The 18,376-nt window shown below is 43.5% G+C and overlaps 1 protein-coding gene across 1 annotated transcript in view; it reads right to left on the minus strand.

Annotated features, from left to right (window-relative positions):
• Positions 1–7,071: 7,071 nt before the first annotated feature.
• LOC146026381 (dimethylaniline monooxygenase [N-oxide-forming] 2-like) overlaps positions 7,072–18,376 on the minus strand; it is a 38,239-nt gene continuing 26,934 nt past the window's right edge. The window contains exons 6-10 of the mRNA XM_083157011.1: positions 17,392–17,534; positions 16,347–16,546; positions 13,104–13,450; positions 10,906–10,978; positions 7,072–8,154 (exon numbers count right to left, since the gene is read on the minus strand). Of these exons, the coding sequence (XP_083013137.1) occupies positions 7,710–8,154; positions 10,906–10,978; positions 13,104–13,450; positions 16,347–16,546; positions 17,392–17,534 (1,208 nt within the window). The 3' untranslated portion in view covers positions 7,072–7,709. The remainder of the gene's footprint in view (positions 8,155–10,905; positions 10,979–13,103; positions 13,451–16,346; positions 16,547–17,391; positions 17,535–18,376) is intronic.

Genomic DNA, 18,376 nt, shown 5'->3' on the forward strand with positions numbered 1-18,376 from the left:
CCAAACCGTATGTGTTTGTGTTCAGGTATTTTTTGAATTGTTCAAAAAAGCACCCTGTGTGTCACCCCCCCCCCCCCCTACAGTAACTACACCCTGGATGTCACACCCACCCACAGACCCTGTGTATCATCACCTATTCAGTCCCCTGCACCATGTGTATCCCACTCTCCACAGACCCTGCATATCACCAACCTATACAGTCCCCTGCACCCTGTGTCTCACCATCTATACAGTCCCCTGCACCCTGTTAGTCCGCCCCCTACAGTCCCCTGGGGATATGGTTGACGGTCATTAGGTCGACACCATTGGGTGAACATACAGGAAGGTTGACAGGGGTCTAAGTCAACAAGGAACTAGGTCGACGCATGCTGACAAATGCTGATAGGTGGTATTTCATGCCCTACTATCCACTAGGGCTGGGTTGGAGAATAAAATAGGGTATTTGTTTCCTAGAACGGCCACAATCGCGGGCATCGTGTACCTTTAAGTTAAGGTACACGATGCCCCCGATGGACCCGATTTCCTTTGAAATCAAGTCCATTTTGCCGGCAAAGGGAAAATCGCGGGCATCGCGTCGGTCGTGACCATTAACATTGGCCCTGACGCGACCGACGCGATGCCCGTAATTTTGCCATAGATGAGATGGACTTGATAAAGTCCATTTCACATGGTAAAAAATGTGAAATGGGCCAATATGACCCATTTCACATTATATATGGCCCCGTCGTCACCCCATTATTGACATGAACCCGAAGCGTGGCGAGCGCAGTGAGCCCGCACGCGTCCTCCGACCTTTTCATTCCCCTACTATCCACGTCGGCGTGGAGTTGAGAATATAAAGTCCCCGCGAGGGGACGCGTATACCTGTGAAGTTATACGCGTCCGCTCGCCACGCTTCGGGCTCGGTGGCTCGCTGTGCTCGCCACACTTTATATTCTCAACTCCACGCCGACGTGGATAGTAGGGGAATGAAAAGTTCGGAGGACGCGCACCACCGCAGCGCTCACCACGCTTCTGGTTCACGTCAATTGTGGGGTGGGGTTTACGCTGTAAAATTGGGGGTCTAGGGAATATTTGGGGGTCTATTCACATTTGATTCAATAAAAAAATCAGGTCGGTCACGTCGGTCGCATCGCATGCGATGCGACCGACGCGATTTTTCCGACACGACCACCCCGATGGAAATCGGTGTGGCCGTGCTAGGAAAAAAGTACCTAAAATAGTGTGCCGAAGCATTGCGAGCACAGCGAAGGGATGCAGAACACATAAAAATTGTGTCTGTCAACTGTGTCGATATTCGGGTTAAAAAAAACAGTCAAAAAACATATGTCGACCTTTTGACTGTTGACCTAACCCATGTCGACATAATGCATGTGTCAACTTAGACCCCTGTAGACCTTGTCCTCTGTTGACCTAGACTCCTGTCGACCTTGCCCAATGTCGAACTAGACCCCTGTCGGCCTTGCCCAATGTCGACCTAGACCCCTGTCGACCTTGCTGTATGTTGACCCAACGGTCTCGATCTAACGATCTCAGCCCGTCTCCTGCACCCTGTGTGTCACCCCCTACAGTCCCCTGTACCCTGTGTGTCACCCCCTACAGTCACTACACCCTGCATGTCACACCCCTCACAGACCCTGTGTGTCACTACCTATACAGTCCCCTGCACCCTGTGTATCACCCCCTACAGTCCCCTGCACCCTGTGTATTACACCCCCAACAGACCCTGCGTGTCACCCCCTACAGTCCCCTGCACCCTGTGGGGAATGAAAAGTTCGGAGGACGCGCACCACCGCGCACCACCGCAGCGCTCGCCACGCTTCTGGTTCACGTCAATTGTGGGGTGGGGTTTACGCTGTAAAATTGGGGGTCTAGGGAATATTTGACATTGAATCCAATGTAAAATCGGGTCCCAGGGACCCTATTCACATTTGATTCAATAAAAAAATCAGGTCGGTCACGTCGGTCGCATCGCATGCGATGCGACCGACGCGATTTTTCCGACACGACCACCCCGATGGAAATCGGTGTGGCCGTGCTAGGAAAAAAGTACCTAAAATAGTGTGCTGAAGCATTGCGAGCACAGCGAAGGGATGCAGAACACATAAAAATTGTGTCTGTCAACTGTGTCGATATTCGGGTTAAAAAAAACAGTCAAAAAACATATGTCGACCTTTTGACTGTTGACCTAACCCATGTCGACATAATGCATGTGTCAACTTAGACCCCTGTAGACCTTGTCCTCTGTTGACCTAGACTCCTGTCGACCTTGCCCAATGTCGAACTAGACCCCTGTCGGCCTTGCCCAATGTCGACCTAGACCCCTGTCGACCTTGCTGTATGTTGACCCAACGGTCTCGATCTAACGATCTCAGCCCGTCTCCTGCACCCTGTGTGTCACCCCCTACAGTCCCCTGTACCCTGTGTGTCACCCCCTACAGTCACTACACCCTGCATGTCACACCCCTCACAGACCCTGTGTGTCACTACCTATACAGTCCCCTGCACCCTGTGTATCACCCCCTACAGTCCCCTGCACCCTGTGTATTACACCCCCAACAGACCCTGCGTGTCACCCCCTACAGTCCCCTGCACCCTGTGTATCACACTCCCCACAGACCCTGCATGTCACCACCTATACAGTACCCTGCACCCTGTGTGTGACACCCCCCCCCCCACAGTACCCTGCGTGTCACCCCCCTACACCCTGTGTCTCACCATCTATACAGTCCCCTGCATCCTGTATGTCCGCCCACTACAGTCCCCTGGAGAATACGGTTGAATGGTCGACCATAAGATGGTCGACGGTCATTAGGTCGACACCATTGGGTCGACATATAGGAAGGTTGACAGGGGTATAAGTCGAGTAGGGACTAGGTCAACAAAATAGTGCCCGAAGCGTTGCAAGCATGTCTATGTCAACTGTGTCGACATTTGTGTCAAAAAAAACAGTAAAAAAACTTATGTCAACCTAACCCATGTCGAGTGAATGCATGTTTCTACCTTGACCCATGTAGACCTTGTCCTCTGTCGACCTTGCCCCATGTTGACCTAGACCCCTGTCAACCTTGCTGTATGTCGACCCAATGGTGTCGACCTAACGATCCCAGACCATCTCCTGGACCCTGTGTGTCACCCCCTACAGTCCCCTGCACCCTGTGTGTCACTCCCTACAGTCACTACACCCTGCATGTCATACACCCCACAGACCCTGCATATCACCACCTATACGGTCCCCTGCACCCTGTGTATCACACCAACCACAGTCCCCTGCACACTGTGCGTCACACCCCCCACAGCGACTGCGTGTCACCCCTACAGTCCCCTGCACCCTGTGTGTCATCCTCTATAGAGTCCCCTGCACTCTGTGTGTCACCCCCCCCCCCACAGACCCTGCATGTCACTTCCCTACAGTCCCCTACACCCTGTGTGTCACCCTCCTACAGTCCCCAGCACCCTGTGTGAAACTCCCCATACAGTCCCCTGCACCCTGTGTGTCACCACCTATATAGTCCTCTGCACCCAGTGTCACCCCGCCCACAGTCACTACACCCTGATTCTGTCACCACCCCCCACGACATATACAGTCTCCAGGACCCTGTGTGTCACCCCCTACAGTCCCCTGCACCCTGTGTCACCCCCTATAGTCACAACACACCCTTCAGACCATGTGTGTCACCACCTATACAATTGCATGAACCCTGTTATAAAAAGTAGGCAGGAATGCTTCACCCTGTGTGTCACCCCCCTACAGTCTCCTTCATCAAGTGTCACACCCACTACAGTCTACTGCACTGTGTGTATCCCCCTGCATGAGACTGCTTCCCACTTTTTCCTCATGCCCAACTGCATAACAAGTTGAAATGCCTACTGTTATAATAGGGCATATTTCACTAAATTTTAAAAAAAACCTGTAACTACAGTATCTGAAAAACCTTAACCCCAAAAGGCACTACACTGGGACAATATCTATCTAATAATACAATCCCAAAGTCTTAATCACTCCTCTACCCTGAGTTATGCCTTCCCAAATATCCCCTCATAGACTAATGAAAAACGGTGTCAAAAAGCCATTTCTGAAATGGCAGAAAAAACTGGCAGTTGGAAATTTGCTCCCAATTGCTCATTGGTTGACGATTCTACGTCACTTTTGAGGTGTAACCCCTCAAACACCATGCCCCCATCTCAAAATATCCCTATGGGAATATTCTGTTTGTTCGATTCAGCCTAATATTTAGGGTATTTCGTGACCGTTATTTCGTATAATTCGTGTCGAAGCCAGCTTCCGAGCTTGAATCTTTGTCTTTGCAACTTTCTCAGAGAAGCCCTTCCTTCTTAAGACAGCTGTCTCAAGAGCCACGCCTTCAAAGCTAGTCTTTTCAGATCCGGGTGCAGACAAGGACCTTGCCTGAGCAGATACTGTCATAGTGGTAACCAAAACAAAAGAGCAGCCAACTAGATCTGGATACCAAAATCTCCTGGGCCATCAGGATTATTCTTCCCCCTTCATGTTTGAACTTCCGGAGAATCTGACGAAGAAGTGATACTGGCGGATAAGTGTATGGAAGAGGAAAGTTACACTGTATAGACAGAGCATCCGTTAATGCCACCTGAGGATCTCTGGCTCTGGAGCTGAACAGCTGCACCTTGTGGTTGTATGCCCCATCTTTTAGGCAATTTGCCAAAACATGTCAGGATGTAGTGGCCACTCTCCTGAGTGAAGTAGGCCTCCCAGTTCAGAAACACTGCTGAGATGGCTGGCACATGACACTCGGCCCAATGGAGGATCCTAGATACCTCCCTCATGGCCATTATGCTTTTTTGTGCCTCCTTGGTGGCTTATGTAAGCCACCGTGGTGGCGCTGTCTGACCGGATCTGAACCAGTCTGCCCTGCAACAGTTCCTGCACCAGCAGGAGGGAATTGAAGACTGCTCATAGTTCCAAGATGTTTATTGGCAGCCTGGATTCTTCCAGGGACCATTTTCCTTGCAAGGATTAGGATGCTACTACAACTCCCCAACCCCGCAGACTTGCGTCCGTGGTTAGAAGTACCCATTGCGGAATCCAAAATGGCCTAACCAAATGAAGATGAGTCTCAACAAGCCCCCATCTCAGATACACATGGACTTCCAAGGTGAGACCCATTCTCTGGGAATGTGTGGACTGAGGACAACCATCCCACCTGGTTAGAATCGATCTCTGTAGCATGCTAGAATAAAATTGCGCCCATTGTATCATGTCGAATGTGGACACCAACAGGCCCAGGATCTGCATGGCTTGGTGTATTGTAACTCTCCGGAGGTGAAGGAAGTTTTGAATTTTGGTCTGCAGTTGCTGGCTCTTTTCCAGAGTCTAACAAGTGCAAAATCTGCATGTATGGAACCAGAGCAGTTTTCTTCCAATTTAGAAGCCATCCGTAAGTCTGTAAAAGTAATCTTTTGTCAGCTGAAGGTATTTTACCAATGTCTCCTGTGAGTTGGCTAAAATCAATAGGTCATCCAGATAAGGGAGGACTCTGACTCCCTGATGTCTTAGGGAGGTTGTCATGACTGCCATAACCTTCGTGAAAATCCTTGGTGCCGTGGCCAACCCGAAAAGGAGGGCCTGGAACTGATAGTGTTGAGGTAGTATGGCAAACCACAGGAATCATTGGTGAGACTGAGCAATGTAGATATGCAGGTATGCATCCTGAATGTCCAGAGATACTATGTAGTCCCCAAGTTCCATTGCCAATACAATGGACCTTCGTGTCTCCATGCAGAATTTTGACATCTTCACAAACTTGTTTAGTGCTTTTAGTTTAGTATAGGTCTGAAAAATCTGTTTGGTTTGGGTACCAAAAATAGGGTCTAATAATACACTTGACCTCACTGTTGTTGAGGTACTGATATAATCACTCTGGACTCTAACAGGGAATGTACTACCTGTTGCAGACAGGCCCTCTTTTTTGGGTCTCTCGGCAGTTTCGTCGGAAATAACTGTTGAGGGGGTCGTCCTTTGAAGCACACAGCATACTCATGGGTCACCACTTCTCTCACCCAGGCGTCGTAGATGGACCTGAGCCATTCCTCTGCGAAGAAGAGAAGTCAGACCCCCACCTAGGATCCCCAAGAGAGAGGCCGCACCATCAGGCTGCTGGCTTGTCTTGGAGTTGCCTTTCTTGTTGCCCAGAGTTGTCTGGTCTTGAGTTTGACTGACCTGGCTTGTCCCGGCTGTCTGACAAACACTTGTCTCTTATTTTTTCCTGGGGTGCGAAAGGGACAAAAAGTAGTAACTGTTGGCCAAGTAGTGGTAGAAGCTGATGGAAGACTGTTTTAGCTGCAGCCAGGGAGGCAACTGTTTTGTTTAGCTCCTAAGCCATTTTACACCTTAAAAAGGTTCCATATGGCTTAGGTCAAACAGGGACAGTATTTTTCGATTTCTTTTTTTCCAGGTGTTTTTTTTTTTCATACATGCTGTAACTATCCACGTGAACATAGAGGGAGAATATGATAGTGTGCCCAGTGTAGCAATGCACCATGACCGAAGCATGGCGAGCGAAGTAAGCCATTCAAGTGGATGCGGTACACTGATAAGGTGTCCATGTTGATGCAAGTCGGCAGACCACAAAATACATAAAAAATATCATGTCGACCTTTTACATGTTGACTTTTTTCCTTGTCAATCTATTGCTTATATCGACCTTTTATCCCAGTTGACTTGTCATGTAGACCTTTTTAATGTGTCGACATATGGCCTGCCAACCTGTTGAGTGTCGACCTTAATTGGGTCGACTCTATGACCCATACCCCTAGATTTTGGTTGGCAGAAATGCAAGTTAATCAGCTTGTTTTACAGATGAAGGACATACCTGTATATATTTTATAGACAATAATATTGCTTTTATATAACCTTTTGGTTGTGAGTTGAAATGTGTGAAAAGTCAGTTGTATAGGTGCTCAAAGAACAGGGAGCGCACCCATCAACGTGTGCAAAAAAACAAACAAAAAAAAAACATTTGAATATTGACCCATGATCTCTCATCACTTTAGACAAGCGAGCGGCACAATATAACAATTGAATCACTCCTGAATAAATTTATTAAGAATTCATAATAGCTGGAAATGCATTTTAAGAAAGTCCAATGTAATTGACTTGGCTCATTAATTTGTGCAAAAAAATACAATCCAACTAAAGGTGTGTACACACGGGCTGTAATCGCTGGCAATATGGTCGCTGAGTGACCATATTGCCACCGATTGGAGTCTGCACCAGCGATAAATTGCCAGGTGTGCGCTCCCGTTTTTAGCCCTCTTATGATCGCAAGCTCCTGCGACCAGCTGATTCCCTGATTCCCTCTTATTCCCCAGCTGATTCCATCTTAATGTGTGAAGCTTATCTTTAGGTAGTGTAGTCTACCCATTGACCTGCTCTCCTTAAAAAAGACCGTGGGACAGAAGTACTTAGCCTTGGAGAGTAGAGAGAGATAAAGGGTACTAATCAATAAGCTCCTAACTGGCAAATTCAGCTTGTAGCATGGCAGTTAGAAGTTGCTTGGTTAGTGCTTTATATGTCTTCATTGTATCACTCTACAAGGCTTAATACATCTGACCCCATATTCCAGTTGCACCACATTGTTATGTTAATTCTGTTGCGTAATTTGACATTGTGTGGTTCCTGAACAGGGCCTATAATTTTTTATGTGCTATTTAACTAATTAAGAGAACATTTACATGGAATTTCTGCCGATCATCGGAAAAAACCTGGTCCAAGACACCTCTTTGGAGTTTAGTGACCATGATAGATATTCTCTCTGTTCTGCTCTTAAACATACCCTGGACCCAAACCACACTGCTGTCAATAGAGCACACCAGACCAGCAGCCTTCTACAGTTTAACCAGGGTTGGGGCTGTTCATGTACAATGCGAGTCTTGGTTGGTTTTACTGTTCTGTCCCACTGAGTAAGGATGGCATTTCTGGCTCCAGGCCACATTCCAGGTCCAGTAAGTCGCAACTGGTAAGGTGTGCATGGTCCAAAGTACACCTGCCATGCTAGCTTTGGGTCTGTGAAGAAGAGACAGATCATGTTGGGATGAATTCCAATCTCTTTGGAAATATCATTGATGTAATCAATATATTGGGATTGCAGAACTTGAGTCCTCCCCTCACCGAACCTTAACGCAAAACAAATAAAGTTACATAAATAACAGATAACAGCACAGTTAAAGGGGCAGCTATAAAGGAAGCACAACAGCATGATGCAGGAAAAGCCATTGGAAAGGGCTAGGTCATACAACAAGTACAGTGATCGAGGACTGAAACAGAAGTAGACAAGATGGGAGGGGGCATGTATATTAGAGGCAGGAGGGCCCTGCTTGTAAAACCTTGTGATCTAGAGATAGTTATTACATTACAACAGCTATGCAGTATTTAAATGCAAAACACTATTTTGCAAAACACCTCCAAGTCTGTCTGTTGTTATCATTTTTGTTTTATCACAAACTACAATTGTCTACAACGGTATCTGCTGCGCTATATAAGAAACTGTAAATAAATAAATTTGAGTCAGTTGTTTCCATCCTTTTACTTCAACTCTTATAGTTATAGAAGAATGCAGAAAAAACATATCCACCACATTAAATAAAACACTGATATACTATACAGCAGGGGTCCTCAAACTATTTTGTTCTGGGACCCCATCAGACAATAAAAATAATTACGGGACCCCAGAAAGTTACTGCAGAAGATCACATAACATGTGTAGTCATCAGAGAGCACCTGCATGGCATAATTGTGGAGGCATAACATGATGGGAAGAGTCTAAAATAAACAATTCAACTGATTTTTGAATAGTTGCAACCCCATACTGAGAAGTTCGGGACCCACTTGGGGGTCAGGACCCACAGTTTGAGAACCGCTGCTATACAGTATGTCAACAACAGGCTAATAACCAAATGTTGCTTGTCCTTGTTTCAACTTTTTTTTTTTTTTTTTTTATTCATCTTTATTAAATTTTCCAACATTACAAAAAGAACAGACAAAGATTACGTAAACATAGACAAACATACCTCACATATACATATACAGTAAAAAATCCACCATCACTCTACTTACTCCTACTGTCTAGCAGCAACCCTTATATATATGACGCTTGTACTGGCAGGTGTACTATAACACTCTAGCCTCTCATTTGGTCTTATCTGCAGCCCGCGGCTACTACCTCCATCACCTGGTTTTCCTTTCTCGAGCTCTTTTTATAGTGAATCGTATGTATTTACTCATAAACCACTTATCTCTATTATTTTCTTTCTTTTTTTTTTTTTTTTCCTCTTCCCTTTCTTAACTTTTCCCCTTCCCTCTTCCTTCCCCCTTTAATTCCTTTAATATATGCTCAAACTTTTTACTAATAATGGATTCTTGCACATGATTTCCATAATATTATTCCATCCCTCAATTCTATATTAATCTAATTATTGTGAAACTTATTTTTGTGTCTAATAAAACAAGTTATTTGCAAAATATTCGGTGTTTAACTTTCTAAATAACATATCTCACTAATTTAGCAAAACATTTATAATGTGTTTTATAGTGAACTTTTACCCATAATGTAACAAGTGCATCGCTTTAATTTGTGATCATGAAGTGATCTTTAAAAAAAAAAAACAGAGTAATAATTTATTAATTAATGAATTATTAAATACTAAAATCCAGGATAAGATTTTTCTCACACCTTTCGTGTTCTAATTAGTGCATTATCATAATTTTTGACATGATAAAACAAGTGTCTTACTATGTTTTGTAATACTTTGAGTATTTGGCTAATAACCAAATGTTGCTTGTCCTTGTTTCAACTTTAGTATCAGAGCCAGTGCCGCAGGGTCTCTGTCTGCAGATTTCATGCAGCCTCGACGTCCGCATTGAATGGAATCTGCTTATAACGGCCCTCAAAAAATGTCCACCACCTTGGAGGGGACAGGTGCTAGAGGTCCTACTGGACCTATCTGTCAAGGGAGCGCAGAGTGTACAGCCCTATCCGAAAGTGCTGGAGCACATGGTGACCATTTAACCCTGGAAATGAGCATGTAACCCCCTGGCAATGAGCATTTAACCCCCGTCAATGAGCAGTAACCCCCTGTCAAAGAGCAAGAAACTCCTGGCAACGATGATTTAGGTAAAACCAATATATAATTAATGTATGGGGGAGACTTTTTGGGCAGGGGAGCTTAGACCACTGACCAAAGCTCTTTTTTTATATTATATTTCCCTACTACTGAAAGCCTAGTACTGTATATATAGGTCACAAAGACTCTTCTAACATCTTCTGCCTCTCAGGGCACCCTCCTAGTGGTCGCTCCCCCCTCCCCTCCTGTCGCTCCCACCCCGTCCCTCCACTCCAGAGATCGTACGCCGGTGCTCCCCTGCCAATATTTGCTGCATTGAGCATGCACTGGCGGCAGGCCCTGCTCACGAAAGTTCGGGGCTGCTCAGGAGTTCAGCCGCCTGAGTCCCCCCCCCCCCCGAGATGCCCCGAACATCCCGGAGCCTGCCATTCGGTCACTGCTGTGAATGGTGGCGGGGGGCAGTGGCAGGGGAGCTCTGGTGTATGATTGCTGTAGCCGAGGGGTGGGTGAGAGCGACAGGAGGAAAGGGGAGGGGGGAGTGGTCTCCCCCAGTCTGTTATGGAAAAACCTGCCCTGGTAGGTATGTCCTTCCCCAGAAAAACCCACCACCCAAGTGGTTAACAGAGTTGCACAGGACCTGCCATCTCACAAATGCCTAGCATCTTGCGCTGCATGGTGTATTGGGGCTAGATGTTTGATGACAAGTCTGCACAGTAGGTATGCTTAACTTGAAACATTCATAATATGCTATAAATGTAATATATATATATATATATATATATATATATATGTGTACACACATACCATTTGTTCTTTCTGTCTTTGCTTTTCATAACATAGTTCTCCATCTTTCTCGCTGATGGTAGATAAGCAGCACCTGGGGGAGAAATAGTCTATTATCAGAATGGTTAATTAAAAAAAAAAAACGAAAAAAAAAAAACATTGCAGGACTTTCTTCGGGCTGCACCCACTGTGTGGAATGCTCTCCCATGCACAATAATACCGCTCTCAGATTGCAAATGCAGGGCCACACTGGGACTTTGAAATGGTTCAGTCCCGATGCGACCCTATATGTGTGGTCTGTTCATATCGCCTCTGCGAACCGGCAATATTGCCGGTTCGCTGATGTCATGTGGGGGCCCGGTGGAGCGCTGGTGCGTCATTGGGGGCGGGGAGGAGGTAGCACTTACAGCTGGCACTGCTCCAAGGGCAGCTTCCTCCATAGTGTGAATGGGAAACAGGTCACTCGACCCGTTTAATACGTTCACACTGCACAGCAACACGGTTAGAACTCTGCTTTTCACATGGTTCAGATTGCCGTGTTGCTACCGGTTAGCTGTAACCGGTAACCCCTTCGCCATAGCACTAAATACCAGTTGAACCGACAAGAAACCGGAAACTACGATGTGAAAGGGGTTTTAGACTATCCTCCAGTCTCCAAACCTACAAGCGTTCCCTGAAAACTCACCTCTTCAGGGAAGCTTATCAAATTCCAGAATTAGCCACTTCACCTTCATATACCGTTTCTATCTAATCACATCTCCAGTGTAGAGGCCACACATATCCTCTGTCTTTCTTTTTCACATTTTCCATCCTCCTGACCCCTGGCCAAACTGCTGGGTCACTGTAGCATACAGCACACCAGGAACCTTTGCATTCTGGTGGAATTAATGCCTATTTCCCTATAGATTGTAAGCTTGCGAGCAGGGCTTTTGACTGTCTGTAAATTTGTTGTATCACTGTCTCCTATTGTAAAGCGCAACCGAATATGCTGCGCTATATAAGAAACTGGAAAGAAAGAAAGAAAGAAAGAAAGAAAGGTAACATCTAAGAAATCTGCACAATTTCTTATACACTGGCATTACTCAAATTTATGAACATCTTCAGATTGTATAGGGGATATTCAATCTCCTGCTGCTATTCCCAATGGGGGAAATGGTGTTGGGGCCCTATTTAATGCTGTCTTCCTCAACAGCATTGAACAGGGGATGTCGGCAGAACGAGCCCGACTCCACAAGCAGTCGGGATCGTTCTGCCGAGAACGGCCGGTTATTGACTAGCTCCCAGCCACAGCTCGCCAATTCCCAGCTGCTTCTTGCGGCCACGCCCCCTTCTCGGCGCTCAGCACCAAACGGGCTGAGAACAGGACAGGGTTACGGCTGAGGGACATCATCTGTGATCCTATATGCTAAATATGCTATACTTCTTAACAAAGAATCAAGAAAAGTATAAGTTTTAATGTATCTTTGTGGTGTGAATCCATAGTGCAAATTATTTTCTCTTTTTCAACTAAACTGTACTACGTTTGCCTGGATAGCACCACCGCCAAATGATAACAAAATAACATGCGGCCCTGAAAATCCCAAACATAAAAGGGATAACAATAAATTGTGTGCAGATCATCAACCCCCAATTACCAGTCTGTAACATGGCAGGTAGGGGCTGATTGGCTGGTTGCTTGAAGACTCCAAAACAATTCAAACAGGATAAACATCCTTCCATACAAAATGGTCTACAAATCCAATCTTAAACCGGGACACAGTTTTTCTCACCTTACACAATTAGAGGTTTCGGTGAAGAGAGTACTTAGGTCATAAATGGCCTGATTGATCATAGTACTTGAGGTATTTCTGAAAATGCAATGGTAGATTCTTACAGCGATTGTAACATGAGTGGTACTGCACAGGGCTGAAAGACAACTGGACTTCAGTCCTCATCAACTCAGCTTTTGAACATACCTTAACCTAAGGGCAACTTTAGGACGTTCCCATTGTATTGAAGTGCTATACCAAATCCTATTTGGGTACCCTGGGTGCGCTCTTTGTTCTCTTTCTGGTCATCTACCTAGGATTCTAGTTTACAGTTGTTTTTATTTGCTAATAAAGCAAAATGTCTAGACATGCAGTAATGCGGGCCCTATCATAAATACTAATGTTAGCATTAGCTGTACTATTCCTATTGAACATGCATCCCAAATGAATGAAAAATATGCATGCACTTACCTTTAAAAACTCTGGTAACCCAACGAGCTTGAAGTTCAACTGTTGGCATAATAGGCCCCAGGGGTTGGATTAGTCCTAGAAAAGCAAGTGTTGGCTTCTCTAAATGAAGTGGAAACACATATTTATACAAACATACATCATTTTCATTAAGTTGCATTATATTGTTATCAAGAAAGGGGAATGTTGAGGTGTATCCAGTAGCAAAAATTATTTCATCCACTTCAGCCTCAGTTCCATCTTCAAAGATGACAGATTGTTCAGCGAATGACTTAATAGTTGGCTTCACTTTGATTGATCCCTGTAATATTTGACTTGGAAGGTAATCATTTACAATAGGATGCTTTAGCCTTTTAAAAAAATAGAAAAAATATAGTCAATATTAGATTTTAGAGGAAATAATATAATACTATATATATATATATATATATATATATATATATATATATATATATATATATATATACACACATGTAGCACCTTAAGGCATTGGTACCTAAGGGCCAGGTGAACAATGCTTCAAAAGTGATAAATTGGAGAGTGATAAGCAGCCAGCCAATCAGCTTCTACTTGCAATGTCACATACTGTGTTTGAAAAATGTCAGGCAGGATCTGATTGGTTGGTTGTTTATCACTCTCCCTTTTTATCACTTTTGATGCTTAGTGCATCTGGCCCTAAAGGTTGGAGTCAATTTACTAAGCTTTGGAGAGGGATACAGTAAGCAGAGATAAAGTAGCAACCACACTGTATTTTTTTTAACACAGCCTGTAGTATGACAGTTAGGAGCTCAACTATATTACTTTATCTCTCTCCACGTTATCACTTTCAAATGCTTAGTACATAGACTCCTTGGTCCTCAAGGCACCATAACATTCCAGATTTTAAGGCTATCCATTAAATACAGGCTTCTCTGAAAACATGTGGAACTGTGCATTTTCAGGGGAAAATTATAGTTTTAACACTTTACATAACATAATAACAAACACACCCACCAAGAATAAAAGTCCAGGGGCTAAAATCACATGGCACATTTCCCTGGGCTCAGCCCCATGCTGTCCCACCTAGGACTCAACTCTACTGCTCTCGGGTGAGGTGGTAGCACTAGATACAGTGCATCCAGAAGGAATTCACAGTGCTTCACTTTTTCCACATTTTGTTATGTTACAGCCTTATTCCGAAATGGAATAAATTCATTTATTTCCCTAAAAATTCTACACACAATACCCCATAATGACATGTGAAAAGTTTTTGAGATTTTTGCAAATGTATTCGAACTAACTAAAAATAATACCCGCCATATACATAAGTATTCACAGCCTTTGCCATGAAGCTCAAGATTGAGATCAGGTGCATATTGTTTCCACTGATCATCCTTAAGATATCCCTACAGCTTAATTGGAGTTCACCTGTGGTAAAGTTAGTTGAAAGGACATGATTTGTAAAGGCACACACCTGTCTATATGAGGTCCCACACTTGACAGAGCATGTCAGAGCACAATCCAAGCATGAAGTCAAAGGAATTGTCTGTAGACCTCCAAGACAGGATTGTCTTGTGGCACAAAACTGGGGAAGGGTACAGAAAAAGATCTGCTGCTTTGAAGATCTTAATTAGCACAGTTGCCTCCAACATCCATAAATGAAAGAAGTTTCAAATCACCAGGACTCTTCCTAGCGCTGGCCATTTGTTTAAACTGAGCGATCAGGGGAGAAAGGCCCTAGTCAGGGAGGTGACCAAGAACCCGATGGTCATTCAGTCAGAGCTACAGCATTCCTTTGTGGAGAGAGGAGAACCTTCCAGAAGGACAATCATCGCTGCAGCAATCCATCAATCAGGCCTGTATGGTAGAGTGGCCAGACAGAAGCCACTCCTTCATTAAAAATACCTGGCAGCCTACCTGGAGTTTGCCAAAATGCACCTGAAGGACTCACAGACCATGAGAAACAAAATTCTCTGGTCTGATGATACAAAGATTGAACTCTTTGGTGTGAATGGCAGTTGTCATGTTTGGAGGAAACCAAGCACCACTCACCACCAGGCCAATACCATCCCTATAGTGAAGCATGGTGGTGGCAGCATCATGCTGTCTGGATCTTTTTCATTGCCTCATGAACTGAGAGACTAGTCAGGATAGAGGGAAAGATGAATGCAGCAATGTACAAAAACACCCTGGATGAAAACCTGCTCCAGAGCGCACTTGACCACAGACTAGGGCGACGGTTTATCTTTCAGCAAGACAATGTCCTAAGCACAAATCCAAGATATCAAGGAAGTGGCTTTAGGACAACTCTGTGAATGTCCTTGAGTGGCCCAGCCAGTGACCAGACTTGAATCCTCAAGAAATAGAAAAAACTGATCCTTCAGCGCTATTTATAACAATTCAGCCTAGAGTGACACAGAAGAGCCTTCACCAAAAAAGCTCAAGTAAAATATAGCAAAATCAAAAGAATAGTGCCACCCACTGGCGAAAAAATATATAAAGTTCCGCTTTTCTGTTACACAATGTAATTGCCGAACATTAATGTCTATACAAAGACGTTACTGTTTGGCAATTACATTGTGTAAGTTGGTACATGTTACTGTATATAATTTTTTGCCAGTGGGTGTCACTATTCTTTTGACAGACTTGAATCCTATTAAACATCTCTGGAGAGATCTGAAAATGGCTGTGCACCGATGCTTCCCATCCAACCTGATAGAGCTTGAGAGGTGCTGCAAAGAGGAATGTGCAAAACTGGCCAAGCTTGTGGCATCATGTTCAAAATTACTAGAGGCTGTAATTGCAAAGGTGCATCAACTAAGTATTGAGCAAGGGCTGTGAATACTTATGTACATGTGATATTTTAATTTTTTTTATAAATTTGTAAAAATCTTCCAAAAACTTTTTTTCATGTAGTCATTATGGGGTATTGTGTGTAGAATTTTGAGGGAACCTGTATCTTGTACTGGACTATATCAACCTGATCTATTTCACCCCATCTCTTAAGCCATAGAGAATAACAACAAGGAGTTACATCTCGGTTTGCATAAAGAAAGGTACTCCTTTTTACATCCCCAATCATTTTTAGAGTAGGCTCTAATGAGTTTTACTATATTTATATTATTAAATAAAACATATATATTTCATTATATCATATCTGTATAGTGTACCTGTTTCAGGAATCATAATGTACAGTGTAATATCCACACACCCTTTATAATCTCAGTTAGAGCAAGCTTAATAAATTGACTTTACAGTCATGTATACCTGAATTTAGGTTCCAAGCCAAGATTTGCATGGTCAAACCAACCTTTCAGAACCCTCTCACTTATTTTGGCAGCAAGAATTGTTGGCATCATGCTCCTTAACCACATGGAATAGCGTCTTGACATTGTCATGTCAATAGGGAAGCCACCTCTACCAATTCGACTGACCACCCAAGATCCATTTCTGGTGCTAAGGTAAACCTAAGTAACATAATATAAACATTATACATATTAGCCAATAATATAAATAAAACTGGAAAAAATAACTCGCATCAGGCTCTGATGTCAGTACATTTTTAATTATTATATTATTTAGTGGCGTCATTGCTGCAGTGGAAAAGGGATATATATATATATATATATATATATATATATATATATATATATATAGTAAATAGCAAATGTACTATAGCTAGCAATTGTGTCAGAAGATGTGGTGAATATTATGGGGTTCACATAAACAAGCATTCTGACAGAGCAAGCAGCGCATATGCTGGGCATCCATAGAATGGAAAAGCAATCTCCCACAACAAATCCCATAATAACAACACAATAACAACATACTTGCCTACTTTTGAAAACTAGTTTCATGGAGATTATAGTTGGTAATATAATTTTGCACAGCGCCCCATTGAGGGGGCGTGTCATGCTCCACCCAAAGGGCGTGTCTAGTTCCATAAATGGAGAGATTGTGATAAGAGGTTGTGAACGTGGCACCTAGAAGTGTGAGTGTGTACTGCTACATCTGAGAGGAAACTTTTAAAATGACTTATATCCATATGTAGATGAGCAACAAAGCAGTTAGTAAGAGCTACTATAGTTAGTAAAGTGCTGGGAAATGGCACTGATGATTCAATGTAAATGTATCTCTCATTCCTTTTTCCCCAAAAAAATGTAACAGTGTAATGTGGGCTAGGTGAAATGAGGGAGATTGCTGGTCTAATGAGGGAGAGAGTGAGATTGCTGCTATTTCAGGGAGTCTCCTGCATAATGCAGGATGGTAGGCAACTATGAATAACAACAAACATGTGAACAAGAGTAGCAACCTGTTTTGCAATATAACTGAGCTCCACTGAAATATCTCCAGATGAATTTCCAGACCCCACAACCATCACTGTCTTCCCTCGGTACTCCTCACATGTTTTATAGAAACGACTGTGAATGTAGCTGCCTTTGAAATTTTCTATGCCTAAAAAGAAAAATAACATCTATGAAAACTTTACAAACTTGCTGGACTCACAACGCATTATGTGCCCATAATGTTCTTTGAAGCCCCAAATTGGATACTAGCAAAAAACCCAGCATGTCCTAAGTAATATAAAAATGGGAAATAGAAAAAAGTATAATATATAATTTCCATAATTCATAATGGAATCAGTGTCTGCAAATAATCACTGAAGAAAAGCCCTAACACATCAAAATGATCTCCTTAGCAAAGATCTAGTAATAACATGCAAAAAATAAATACAGGGTAAATGCCCTGTACACACTTTACAATATGCAACACTGCTGATACTGTTTAACATTAACCGCATCATCAGCGGAACAATATGAATGATCTGCGGGTCAAACACAGAACTATATTGTTAACACTATCAGTCAATGCCGTCACCAGGACCCCAGCCAAACATGCAGTCGCTGACGGTATCATCAGATGTGACTGCATGTTCAGGCGCTATAATTAATGATATCACTATCATGCATATCGTTAACACAAATCATATATTGTGTATGGGGCTTACTACACAGGTTCCTGTTTGAAGATGTACTTAAAAGTTTAAATAGAGAAAGGAAAGGGGCGAGGTGGAGAGGAGGGATTTTAAAGTAGTTCTCTATTTCTATTCTGTACCCTTATCCCTATATCTTTTTTCGCAAAAAACTAATAAAAATCTAATTGTGAAAAAAAATATATATAAATAAAGTAGCTCTCTCAGCCAATCAGCGGCTGCCCAGGTTTATTAATAGAATTTTTCAATTCTCACCTCTGCCTGCTGCACCCCGGAACCCGCCTACCACAGCATATCAATTTAT

Source organism: Crinia signifera, chromosome 8 (genome assembly GCF_055691185.1).
Source record: "Crinia signifera chromosome 8, ASM5569118v1, whole genome shotgun sequence".
Taxonomy (NCBI): domain Eukaryota; kingdom Metazoa; phylum Chordata; class Amphibia; order Anura; family Myobatrachidae; genus Crinia; species Crinia signifera.